This window comes from Crocodylus siamensis, chromosome 1, assembly GCF_052110815.1.
Source record: "Crocodylus siamensis isolate JL-2025a chromosome 1, ASM5211081v1, whole genome shotgun sequence".
Classification (NCBI taxonomy): Eukaryota; Metazoa; Chordata; order Crocodylia; family Crocodylidae; genus Crocodylus; species Crocodylus siamensis.
The window spans coordinates 410,114,633-410,128,607 of NC_143395.1; the positions used below are offsets into that span (position 1 = coordinate 410,114,633).

Below are 13,975 nucleotides of genomic sequence, written 5' to 3' on the forward strand. Positions count from 1 at the left end.
TCCTTTAAAGTCAGTCAGTCACATTCTCTGTGCTATTGCAGTTTCATTTCAGAAAAAAATATTCCCACCATCTCTAGTAGGTAAGTCTCAATAGCAGCTTCTAAATATGTGAGACAGCTCTGATTTGAGTTTTACATCTGTGATGTGCGAGATGTGTTGCAGATAGCAATAAAAGTAACAAGTGAATGGTTTCTTTAGAAAGTCCCTCTTTGCACAGAATTGATTGTGTTGTGACTATGTGACTGCACTGTTATGAACTTGTTCATTGATTGCACACTGTAAGCAGCCCAAAATTATGTTTAGTACTGCAGCTTCTTATGTTGCATATTCATCCGCAGGCTCACATAATGTGTTGTCACTAAAGCTGGTTATGTGCTGAGACGCCGATGCATTTTTTGTCATATGTCTTAAATTTTATCAAATAGCTTATTTGAGGATTCAGTTTTTAAGGTATCTGACTCGCTCTAATAATACGGTTAGAAACTGAGTGGTGGTTGGACTGGAAATAAAATGCTTTTACTTCCAGTCCTGGATCTGTCACTTTTCCCACCCACATGCTTCTGACCTCACTTCCTGCCCTCATAGATACCTCTGATATTTTGACACCAGGCCCCAGTTCCTCATCTTACGTCAGAAATAATTGGAAGGGATCTCACAAGCCCTCTTCTTTCCAGTCTCCATCCTATTCTAGCCCACTGAATGAATAGCTCCTCCATAGAGATCTTCAGGTTTTGACCTAGGTTTGGGCAGAAGCGTCCAGACAAAAGTTTACCATTGGAAATGCTCGTTTGATGAAACTGAAGCCTGCCATGGAAACAAGCAACTGGCATCTTCATGTTGCACAGAAACTATTGAAGGGTTTGGTCAGATTATTTGGCAGAACATTTGATGCCATATACACTAATTAACAAGAAGTCCAAACAGGATAGTCAAAATGAAACATTTTAACAAGGTTGTTCTGATGCTTCTAAAACAGACACTTTTCAGAAATACTGTCTTGCTGGAAACTCCAGAAATTTGACTTTGTTCTGCTCTCTCCAAAGGCCTAATCCTAATCTCCCTGTCTAACCAGTTCTACCCTTCCATTCCCAGTATTGTGGCACAGGCCATCCCAGCTTGCTCTCCCCCTGGCTCCCATGCCTTTCCAGCTCCAGTTTCACCAGGTTTCTTTTATATTCTATTCCTTTCCCTTTTTCCCCAGTCCAGCTTCTGTCCCTCTGTACTTAAATCAGCCTATTTCTACTTCCATACTGCTAAAAGCAAAGATAACACAGATTCCCTGGTGTCATTTCCGATGCATGGCAAAAGGAGTATATTCACTGGTTCTTTGGGAATGCTGCACAGTCTTCTTGCCATTAGCAGCTATAAAAGTCACAGCAGTCTTCAGAGATTTCAGTTAAACACTAGCAAGCATCTACTGAATGTGTGTGAACTGCAGGTTTTCAGAGTCTAATGTGGGCAAATGTGGGTGTCTATTCAAGGCAAAAAAGATAGTCAAAAGACATGTCCCTCAGCGAGGAACCCTTTCCCTTCCCATCCCCTGTTAAATGGGCAAAACAATATAGCATTCCCAAACTTCATAACTGGAAATGGTTGAACTGGTTTGTCTGAACTTAAAAATCAGCTGGGGGAAGTCCCCCATCACAGAAAATCTCAGGCCAAACGCCTAAGGTTTGACATACTTCCTAACAATTGAAAATGGTGTCTTTTATAATAGGAAGTATGTGGAGACCTGAATAATAGGCAGTGCTGCCAGCTTTGCCTGTAATCATAGGCCCTTTAAAGATGGGGAGAAGAGGTAAAATGCAACCCTGGAAAAGAAGGTATAGAAATGGTATATATGTGCATAGGAGTGCAGATTTAAAAATTAAATCCTTCAAAGATCTGTGTCCTACGGATCAGTGTGGGACAGAAAACTTCCAGTAAACTCTAGGATGATTTTTAGGTTTTCTTCCTCTTAGCAGAGAAGAGGGTGTCTAATGAGACACCAGTTGCAATATTGGGGCTGGCACAAACAAAGCAGACTGTGGTGAATGAATGTGGAAAGATATTTACTTCACTTCAAGCAAACTCTCTAATCATTGGAGCAATTGAGGCCACCATAGGGGCTATAGGGAATATATTTATTATGTAGGGAATATATTTATTATAGTTATTCATTGCACTATGATAAGGAGAAAATGGTCACCTTGTGATGTGACATGAACCTGACCGCTTTGAGCACACGGAGATTTATTTTATGGGTGAAAATACATTATTCCCGCTTCACACTCCTCTCTTCAGAACAGTTATGCAGATACTAAGTTCTGTAGTCTATGGCGGTCTTTAAATCCCAGGGGCCTCTAATTCCCTATGGCTCAGCCTTTTTTACAAGCTTCAAACAACCAGCCTTCTGGAAAATGGAGTCCTCCCCTGCTAGATGCTAGCCAGAGACAGGGAGAGAAGCAGGCCTGTCAGCAGACATTACAGCATCTCCATGCTTCTATTTCTGTGCAGAAATCAGCCTCCCTACTGAAGACACAGACCCTCGTTTTGGAGGCCTAACATTTTGGGAAAAGGTGCCTATGGGATATGAATATAGCATTCGCATTTAAGGTTCTCTGGTATAGCTAGTTGTTGGCAAAGTATCCATGGCTCAGATCTGAGGGATTCAAAACTTGATCTTCCCTTCAACTGACGCTATCATCTTCCCAAAGTGATTAACCGAAGTGCAGTTTCTGCTCCTTCAAAAGCAAGCAGTCTGGGTGCCAAAGCACTCTCCATTTCTTTTTTCTTTGCTGCCACATGACCACAACCTCTCTCCTAATTATTTGTCAAAAATCTTCAATTCTCTCCAATTTATTTTTTTCCCCCATGGGGCTATGAGTAAAGTAAAAATAGCCTGTTTAATTGAGGGCGGAAAAGTGAGGGGAGACTGCTGCCCAAATCCCAGCACACAAATGCAGAGGCAAAGAGAAAGAAGCCTCTCCCCAAAATGCAGAGCAGCCTCCTATCTGCTCCAGAGATGCCCTTAATGTTGCCAGGACACCGGTGGTCAGAACCAGGGGTGAAAGATGAGGTTTCTTCCTGGAGAATCACAGCCAGGGGATGAGCTAGGATCGGGAGTCAGAAGCAGAATGTCCTAACGACTCTGAAGCAAGTCTGTTGAATGGCCTGCAGACAATTAAGTCAGGTGAATTTTGGTAGAGGCCCTGGGGCCTCCCCCAGCAGATCAGGAAAGTTAGCTCTGCTAGACCATCATCCCAGAAGCCAGCTGTGGCTTCTGACACATGCTTTAGATCTGCAGCAGATGTGGTTTCTATGTCTGATATGCTCCCCAGTGGACTCTCAAAGAGTTCAAAACTCAGGAGTGCTAATGCATTTGTGGCTCTTTGTATCATGATGGTGAAAAGTATAAGACATTTGGAGTGGTGGAAATTGAGAAAAAATAGTTACAGGAGAGAAGGCATGCACGTTACTAGGCAGCCTGAATTCGTATCTTCCTCGGGCTGTTCTTCCTTGATTTGTTCTCCCTGGTTTATTATGTCAGTGTTGCTAACAAGACTTACTGAGCACTTTGCAGAGGCACAGACCACCAAACCCCTCTGCCTGAAGTCACGGAGAGTTGTGGGTGCCCACCAATTTTGGAAATCTGGCCTGGATTTTTTTTGTTTTCTGTTCTGCTCCTTGGCAATTCCCTTTCAGCTTTCCCCCTGCCGATTTGTTTTTTTCTGCATCTGCATGCAACTCTGCATCATACCCCTATTTCTGTCCCACCTGGTGTCTACAGACCTATTTTTTATCTTTCCCGAGTCAGGATGGAGAAACAGCTTACTTGTTCCTTCCCTTTCTTTCCCTTCCCAATCATGTATTTGTACATCCCCGCATGTTATTGGATTTTTTTCAGCATTTTTCATCTCTCCCACTATGAAGTACATGTACAACCACAGCCATGGATGGCACACCTCCCACTCCAGTAGGAACATGAAGAGTAGGATTGAGGAAAAGGCAAAATGCTGCTGGCCATCCTCCCAGCCCTGTGGAAGAGAATATTCAAATACAATGTGTGAAAAGGATGTAGGCTCAAGAATTAAATCCTTCCAAGATTTGCATCCTCAGGACTCAGCTTGGCAAACAGTTCTCATTATCATTTGCAGTATCGGCCTGTCTCCTAAAATAAAAGGCAGCCCGGTCTAGCGTGGTGCTAGTCAAATACCAGCTAATCGGTGTAGGCAACTTCTCACGTCACTCGACAAGCAGAGACCAAAGGCAGAGGGATGTTGCCTCCACTTCTTATACTATTATTCACCATTTTAGGGATTGAGATCATTGCTGGCTTTATGGGAAATGGATTTATTGCAGTCCTTATTTGCAGCGATTGGATCAGAAATAGAAAAATCTCTTCTTCTGACATGATCCTGATCTCTTTGGGCATATCGAGGTTTGTCTTGCAGGGGACCATAACAGTGTACATCCACAGTCTCTACTTTCCAGGCATGCCCAAGCTGGCTACTTTATATAAAGCATTCTATATCTTGTGGATGTTTGTAAACCACGCCAGTCTGTGGTTCAGCACCTGGCTCAGTGTCTTCTACTGTGTGAAGATTATCAACTTTACACAACTGATTTTACTGCGAATGAAGCTGAGAATTTCTGGGATGGTTCCCTGGTTTCTTCTGGGGTCAGTGCTGGTCTCTTCTATCACCACGTTGCCAATGTTTTGGATTTTTCCCAGCATTTCCTCCCCCAACTCTACTGGAAATCATGTAAACAACTCTGTGAAGAGCACTGCTTTGGACACCTCCTCGCTCAGCATTGCTCCTCTTTATTGCGCAGGTTGTTTCTTTCCTTTTATAATATCATTCTTCACTTCATCGTTATTGATTGCTTCTTTGTGGAAGCACACCAAAAAGATGCAACACAACACAACCAGCTGCCAAGATCCCAGGACAAGCATTCATATAAATGCCATTAAAGCTCTGGTGTCTTTCCTTATCCTCTATCTTTCCAGTTTCATTGCTCAGATCCCTTTGATACTGTCAGCCTCACAAAATACCCCTACCTGGGAAGTTGCGGTCTCATTAGTAGTGGTTGCTGCATATCCATCAGGACACTCCATTATCGTGATCTTAATGCATTCCAAACTGAAACAGGCATCGGTGAGATTTTTCACCTGCACAATGTACCATCTGACAAAAGGGACTCCTAAATCTCATTAGAAGACTTGAGAAAAGCACTTTTGTTGCAACCAAATGGAAATCAATCCTGGATTTCCTTTTCTCCACATCTATTTGTATTTACCATCTTTTATTCAGTAGCCACTTCCACCTCTTTGTTTTCTCCTTGATTGCCACTCTGTATAACAGTGGTCACCGACCAGTGGATCTTGATCCACTAGTAGATCTTGGAGCCTCTTGTAGTAGATCTTGGAGGCTCGTGGAGTTGATCTGAGGTTGGGGTGGGGGGCTAAATTCCCAGGTGCATGCACACATGCACCCCATCCCAGCAGGTCAGTCCGTGGGGGAGGGAAGGGGTGAGGGCTAAATTGAGGCCCCCACGGTGAGGGACAGTGCCGCAGAGGCAGGAGAAGAGGTTTGTAGAGTGGGGTCCTGGCTGGGTAGGACTTACCTGCTGGGGAGGTGCACCCCCAAATAATTTTTTATCTCCCTGCCTCAATCTACTCCCCCTTCCCTCCCCACAGACTTACCTGCTGGTGGGGGGGAGGCAGTGGCACACAGTAGATCTTGGGTTGCTTTTAAATGCCAAAGGTTATCTCCTACTTAAAAAGGTTGGAGCCCACTGCCTTATAATATTGATATGTTTGAAATAACATTTGGATCTCTGCTCTTATTTTTTGCTTTTCAAAAGAGCAATTAAAGAGCAATCCAGCAGAACTAGTTATGAATGTTTGGCCCAAGCCATCTTGATGAACACAAACAAGAGGGGCAGAGCTTGTGCTTCAGAAGACAGGTAGGAATAAACTGAAAGGAAGCTGCACACTAACATTATGGGGAATGTAAGTGGTCCATCACAGAGTAGATACATTGTGAATATTGTCTTCCAGTTTTAAGACTCCCTCTGTTAGAGGATGGTTTCAGGTTGGATGTAAGGAAGAACTTCTTTATGGTAAGGGTGACCAGAATCTGGACTAGACTTCCCAAGGAGGCAGTGCAGTTCCCAACCTTGGAAGTCTTCAAGAGGAGACTGGAGAGACACCTTGTTGGCATAATTTGATCTCGGCAGTATTCCTGCCCAGAGCAGGGGGGTTGGACTCAATGATCTTTCAAGGTCCCTTTCACCCCTTAATTTCTACAATTCTGTTTTGTGTTATTTGTTGCATTTGAGCTGGAGAAGAGTCATGTATGAATTATAGCTACAGAGCTGAAACTTAGATGGGGTTCATTAAATCTGGCATCAAATATTGTTGTGAAGCCTTAGACCGGAAAAAATGTTTGTTTCAGATTAAACATCTCTGGGTTGAAATATGTAACTAGGTGAGTTCATACAGAAATTTTTTTTGCTGATTTTGAGATTAACAAAAAATAACGTATAAGAAAAAATAGGACATGTAGAAACATGCAGTTGAATCATGTTACTGAACTGTAATCTGAACAGAATCTGTGTGTATTAAGACTCTAACGTTTGCCTTAGGAATTTAAGAGTGAAATAACTGATTTAAATTCATCCTCCTATGCAAAATACATCTTATAATGACTAAAACTTTTGTTTGTATTGATTATCAAGGTGTACCCAAGTACACACAAAAACTGACTCTCCCGGTCTGGAAAATCCCTTTTTTATCGAATTAACCGTGTTCTGTAATTTCATTGTCATGAGAGTTGCTACCTGATTGCTTAAGAGTAGTCCTCAGCTGTTTCTGGTACACAAACCTTTTATATTCATATGCATTTTAATATTCAGTCTAGTTACCAAATCTGGTTGAATGCTGTTGATTAAATAGATAATTCAACAAATACTGCAATGTTTCATCAAATAACATGTTGGACTGTTCCATTTATTCTCTTACTGTATATTTTGTGTGCAAGAATCTGGCTGGAATGTCTTCTGTAAGTCAGTAAGGTCTGAATGACAGTCCCTGCTCCAAAACTGACTGAACTGGTTCTTTTGCTGTCTGTAAATCTCTTCCCATTTATAAAAAAGTAGGAGTAATTGTACTTATTCATCTTTGTAAAACTCTGTGAAAACTCTAAAAGAAAATTTCTATATAAATGGTAAATATTAAAATTAGATTTTTTTTTGTTTTTATTTGATATTGTAGAGCTTTCTAGTTCAGCATGTTTTAACATATATGTGTTTAAATGGCCACATAATCCTTTTTTTTTGCAATACTGGCTCCTGCTAATCTATGTCCAAGTCTTTTGTCAGAAAATCTTGACACACAGACACCAGCGGTCACTAGATTGAGAGAATAGAAGAAGACTGTACACCACCGGGACAGTGTTAAAGAGAAAGATACAGAGTTACATCAATTCAAAGTCTCCATCACAGAATTTCTGCCTTTTGTGATGCATGTGATAATGAGGTTTGCCTTATGTCCATTGCTGTATCAAGAGGCACCAAAGTGTTGATGGCCTACCCAGAGAAGGTAGATGTGCACAGATGATGATTAGTATCAAACCTTCTCTTGCCACATGGCAACTACCTAGTTGTACTATCATGGCTGTTCCAACTGGAAGAAGTGGAAACATCAAGCAGTGCATAGAGGGCACACCAGTATCAGCCAAGGCTGGAATATGCACATGATGATGGTTCTCTGGCTGCTTCTCTAGTTGGCTCTGTCATGAAAGGAAGTCTCCACTGAGATCTGGGATTACTCTTTATGGGACCTTGTTACACCTTATGCTGTGAGTCAAACAAATGTTAATTGCCGTAGTGTTGTTCAGCTTAGTGGAGCAGTCACACCTTACGGCAAAAAACCATCTCTGATGAGACTGACTGGCCCACACAGCTGTGACTTGCCGCTGGATGCGTGGTGAGCAGGAGCAGGACTAGGAGCCTATGTAAAATGTTTCTTATTGCAAACCAAATCAGTGCTGTCAGCCACAATGTCTTTATGTTTTGTGTGTTTCTTTAGTCTGTTGTATGTATTGGCATTAGCTGCAATGCCAGTAAATACCTTAGGTGCAGGACTGCTCGCTGCTTGCACTGGGCAGAGAAAAAGCTATCGCCCTGGAGCACCTGGTGACTACGGTTCCTCTTGCCACCTCCTGGGCTGGCTTGGTGCTTTAGCCTGTTCACCCCCTGTACCACCACCCCCAACCAAGTTTCTGAGAGGCCCAATCCATTTTTTCCCCAGATGTAACCTCCCTTCCCCACCCCCAGCACCTCTGCCCAAGGGAACAGCAAGCTGGTCTGGGTGGCGGTGGGAGGCACTGCAGCCTCTCCAGGGCTGTGATTCTCACTGCTGACATTTCCTGCAGGTGAAATGCCATGCCCAGGCCTGCTGTGCCCCAGCATCCCTGCTTGTCCTTACTCAGAATTGGTCACTGCATCCTGGGATGCTGGGGGATTTCAGCTGGGGTGGAATAGCTGTAGGGAGTGACCACACCTTAATGGAACGAGAGCAAAATTAGGTGGAATAAAAATAATCCTGCCCTGGAATGGTTTTAATTGTAACTTTAAAATGAATAATGAGCACTTTAAGACACTTAAAAGACGTTTAACATGAAGCCAATCCAGGGTTTAAGAGCTCCAGAAGCCACCTAAATTTATTGTGTAATGAGGCCCTTGTCTTCAGGACCCACCCCTTCTGCTCCCTTCCAAGAGGTTGCCCCGGATGATCATACTTATTTCTGATAGCACCACGAAGCAGCACATATTTCATTGAATCCAGATCAAAATGTAAAAAAAAAAGAAACCTAAAAAACTTAGCTCAGGTTTCTCATAGATGAAACACTGACAAAGAGGATAAATGTGAAACAGGAGTAATGATTAATAAAATGTCCCTCAAAGGTTTTAAGAGAAAAGGGGTTTGATGCTTGAGTTGGTGTCTTTATACTGTGCTGATGAAAGTTTTGTTAGACACTCAGGTACCACTGTGATTAGACAGGGATGGATGGATGGACCCATAAATTAGAAAGTTAGATGAATGGATTGGTAGATAAATGATTAGATTTTTCCTTTTCCTTTCTATCTCTTCCCGGAGCCTCAATTTATTTTTATTTCCTCTTCTGGAGTTGTTACAGTCTCTCATTTATCTTGTGATCTCTCCCTCTTTATTGGAATTCAACTTTATCTGTCCTGACAATATTTTCTGTCTGTTTCCCATGTATGCAATCACTTTTCTTTTTTGGTTCAGTTAAAAAAAGTATGTTTTGGTGGTTGCAATTCAGTAAAATATAAGCAACCCAAGCCATATTCAGTCCATTTCTACCACTAGGTTAATCCCATTAGGAGACACAGGATAATTGCTTATTGTTTTTGGTGAGTTTGGTTGGTTTTGTACTAGTGTTGCAAACAGAACTTGCTGAGATCTCATCGTCCAGAGAACTGAGTCCAGGTTTACTTCCCCTGGAAAATGCCCAGTGAAACTTAAAAAGGCAGCCAGTAGTACATGGGGATGAGCAGATACTGGCTGAGGTGCATGTAATTTCAGTTGCTATGTTGACAATTTAGTACTTGGGAGGGATGCTGGGAAATAGATTTAGCAGCATTGTTGATCATATTGACCAGACCAAGGACAGCAAGACCTATTTTCTTTTCTGACCACATCCAAATGAATCTTTCCTGGAACAGTAATAGGGTGCATCTACATTTCCCCAAGCAGCCTGAAAATTCAGCCTTATAGATGTTTGCACACACTGACCGAACTCCAGTTTGCACCCTAGCTCAATATCATTCACGGTGGAAAGATCGCAAAGTTAACCCCATTGGCTTTCCTAGACACTCCCAATTCAGTTTAAAGGTTGTTTCAGAGCTGCTCCCAATTTCAGTGCTGGTCCCTCCCTCCCTCCTTTCATTTTATTGGGTTAAGTGTAAAACTTCTCTATTCAACTCAACCAAAGACAGCAGGGTGATAGGAACAGGGATGTCTCAAATATCCATTTTTTTCTGTTGTATACTCTAGGATTTGTCATTTCTCTTCTGATATTTTTAACGTGCCCTGTCCTGTTAAATATCTCTTTATGGAGGCACACCAGGCAGAGGTAACATAGTGCTGCCAGCTCCAGGGATCCTAAAACAGGTGTTAATATAAATGCTATGGAAGCTCTGATTTCTTTCCTTATCCTCTGTTGCCAGTTTTGTCATCCAGATCCTAAATATATTGCCTTCCTTTCTAACTGATGGCACCTGGATTCCTGCAATTACTTCAGTAATGATTAATGTATGCCCTGCCTTTTCTCCAGTAGCTTGTTCCTGATGAATTGCAAAATGAAAATAGATGTTGGTGAGGATTTTGGCACTATATGGAGTTTTCTAAGACAGCACCCATTAAACTTATTACATACCCTAGAGACCAGCTGTCCTTCCTGCAGAAAGTAATGCAAGTATCTGATTTGGGGTACTCTTTTAATCAGTGTGTATTCTCTTCTTGATCATGAGGTTATGTTTTTAATTCCTAAATGCCATAGTGATTGTACCATCAAGTAATGATATATTAAGCACCTGCTAAAGTCAGTGTCTCTGTTTCATGGTTATGAATAGGAGACATTCGGAGTTAAGAAGATAAATGAGGCATTCAAGCATTTGTAGGGCAAACCCGTCATAGAAACAGGATCAAAAGTTTTAGAGGATATAGCCTGGGAAACAGTGAAATAACCCACACTTTGGAGCCTCCTTTAAGAGCCCGGCCAAGATCACAATTCAGAAGGAAATATTCTCCAGATGAGCCACACCAGTAACACTAACTTGTGAAAGCAGGAAGACAGAGCACGGACATCACTCATTTGAGAGCAAGTGCAAAACTTGTCTCTTCAGCTCAGCTTTCTGACAGCTGCAAGACCAAAAAAGGGACATGACACAGAACAGGAATAGTGATTTGATAATATCATCCCCCAGCTGCCATACGGGAAGGAGGAACGGGACTAGGCCACTTCTGGCCCTTCAGGTACTCAGAAAGCAATATGATGAGACTGGGATGGATGAGTGGATTCATAAATTAGAAAACGGATTGACAGAGGGGTGATTTAGATTACAGTCAGTCTTCCTCTCTGTCTCCGTCCTTTTTTCCGAATTCTATTTGTGTTTCATTTCTTCTACCCTCATGGGTTTTTATATGTCTTATTTCACCTCGGCTCTTTCACTGCTTCTTAAGTTTCCTTTTTGGGGAATTAACACTTTATCCAATGCCTGCATATAGAGTCTTCCTTTGCTTTTGGTTTTCTCTAAAAATCTTGTTGTTTGGGGGTCATTAATGCTAGCTAAACTAAATTGGCTTCATTTCTGTGCTGAATATATCACAATCAGCAGGCATTGTAAAACTAATTTTTTGGCAGATGCTTTTCTTGCAATATAAAAAAATAAACGGCAAAAAGCTTTCTCTTTTCGTTTTCCCTGCTATGCTGCTCCAAGGAAAACATGCTGAGACCTTGGCTGTATGGAGTGCCTTTCATGTTCAACTTCCATCCAGTTTTGCCTTGTTGTTTCTTCCCTTCTGTTTCCCACAGGGCTCCATTTTTCTCATCCCCACTTCCCATGCTTTGCCTCGTTTTTTTTTAAAAAGCTGTTGCATCCCTTTTTTCTTCCCCATTTGTCCCTGTCTCCTTTAGGCCTGCTATTTTTGTCGTCCCCAAATGACAAGTGGGTGGGAAGGAAGCTTCCTTCTCCATTTTACTACTCTAATCTCTACTTCTGTTTGATATCCCAAATGTGTTCCTTCCCCCACCCATGAGAGAAATCTGGCTGATGATCATCTTGGTCTTTAGGTGATCACCCAATTATTTACTTTCAATATCACTGGAATGAGAAATGAAGAGAAGAAATAAAATACAGGGAAGCACCTGTAAACATCACCATCGGAGAGAGCATTCAAACACTGTTGGTGTGAGTAGGCTACAGATTCAGTAATGACATGCTCCCACAATTTGCAGCCCCCAGAAAAGTACAACTCCACTTCAATGGTAGCCACATAGGGCATGTCCTCATGCATGGGAGCATGTATTTCCCTGGGAACAGATTGTAGTGGCACATATTTCTGCTGCTGCTAGTTGTCCCTGGGCACACCCCAGCACACACGCTCTGGCATGCAGCAAATTGCCCTGGGTGGGGTAAGGGAGGCTGGGACCAGCACCTGGACTGGTCCCAGCAACCTAACCCCCAGGGCTGCAGCAGTGGTGATCTGGGTGTTTGGAGCCTGGCTGGCAGCCAGAGCATGGCTCTGGCTGACCAGGCCCTGGTTTCGGGCAGCAAATGCTGCAGCCACATGCACCGCCCTGCTTTTTTTCTGCCATAGGTTCATTAGACACCAGGATTTCCCAGTATCTAATTTTGATGCAAATATGCAGCACAGCTAACAGAATCATGAGTGCCATGGATGTTTCATGGTGCCTCAAAAGGCTTTGAGGCACCCCAGACCACGCAGTCTCACTTGTGGGGAAATGGCCATACTGGGTGTTTGGAACTATGTTTCATCCCTTTGGAAAATGCTTCTTTATACTCCACAAATGAGGACTTCAACAGTGAGTGTGAGTGGGAAAAAATATTGACTTCAGTTGATACCTCCATCATGAGGGGTTGAAATCATGCTAGAGATGATAAAAAGTGTTTATGTTGCAGTAGTTAATGCCATCAATTAGATCAAAAGCAGGAAACTCCTCCTCTACATAACCCCCATCACTTTGGGCACAGCACAATTTATCATGCAAGAAGTCGTTTTCATAATTCCTTTCCGTAGAGTAATGTAAAATGGAAGATCCGTATGAAATGTGCCTTTTTATGTCAATCGTCACAAATAGAGGCAATCAGCAAGTGGCAAGTGCAGTTGGCAACAAAGATAGAGAAGGAGGCAATCAGCTTAAGAGTACCAGAAGAACAGGCTAGGGATTACTTATACAATCATTTTTTTTCAAGTCAACAAGGCCAGATGGGATTCACGTTAGGGTATTGAAGGATTTGGCGGGGGTGTTTTACAGCCGTTAAATATTCTGAACTCCTGGATGTCAAAAAATAAGGCAAATATAGTGCCCATTTAAAAAAAAAAAGAGAGGAAGGAGGATCCAAGGGACTACAGAACAATAAGCCTGACCGCAATACCTGGAAAGATCATGAAGCAGTTTCTCACAGAATGTATTGTGAAGCACTTAGAGAAGAACATGGTGATCAGGAGCAGCTAGCCAGTTGCAGGTACTCTAGAGGATCGAGCTAGCATCCAAGATGACCTCGAAGACTGGAGAAATGGTCAGCATTCAATCAGAAGAGATTCAACAAGGGCAAGCACAGAGTAGGCACTTGGGATGGAATAATTGCATGCATAGATTCAGACTGGGAAATGATGGGCTAGGTGGCAGTACTACAGAAAACACCCGGAGGTAACATGGAGCTGAATATGAGCCACTAGTGTGCTCTTGTTGTAAAGAAAAGCCAACAGCATACTGTTGCCCACTTTTTTCAGCACTGGTAAGGCTTTACATGGAGTACTATGTCCAGTTTGGGGTCCCTCACTTCAAGAAAGATGTGAAAAGTTTGGAAAGTGTTCAGCATAGAGCAATAAAAAGGATCTGGGGCCTGAGCAGCAAGACTTAGAAGGAAAGAAGGAAGGAGTTTTTTCTGACTATGAGGGTGGTTAAGCATTGGAACTAGAGCAATTGTGGAGTCTCCATCCTTGGAAGTTTTCAAGGGCTGGTTGGACAGGCACTTGGCTGGGATGGTTTAGTCAGGGATGTTCCTGCCATGAATATGGGATTGGATTAGATGACCTCATGAGAAACACGTTGGCCATGTAAGATGCAGTCTCTAGCTTTAGATGTCTCGGACAGATGATCATGTAAATGCCAGCACTGCTCAGGTCTTTTTTCTTGTCCTGTATGTTACTGGAGTG

General features: G+C 42.6%; 1 protein-coding gene across 1 annotated transcript; it reads left to right on the forward strand.

The window, feature by feature from the left end:
• Nucleotides 1-4,256: 4,256 nt before the first annotated feature.
• On the forward strand, nucleotides 4,257-5,198 carry LOC149875377 (taste receptor type 2 member 40-like). The gene has a single exon (XM_090054305.1). The coding sequence runs from the start codon at nucleotides 4,257-4,259 to the stop codon at nucleotides 5,196-5,198; it is 942 nt and encodes a 313-aa protein (XP_089910431.1).
• Nucleotides 5,199-13,975: the final 8,777 nt, after the last annotated feature.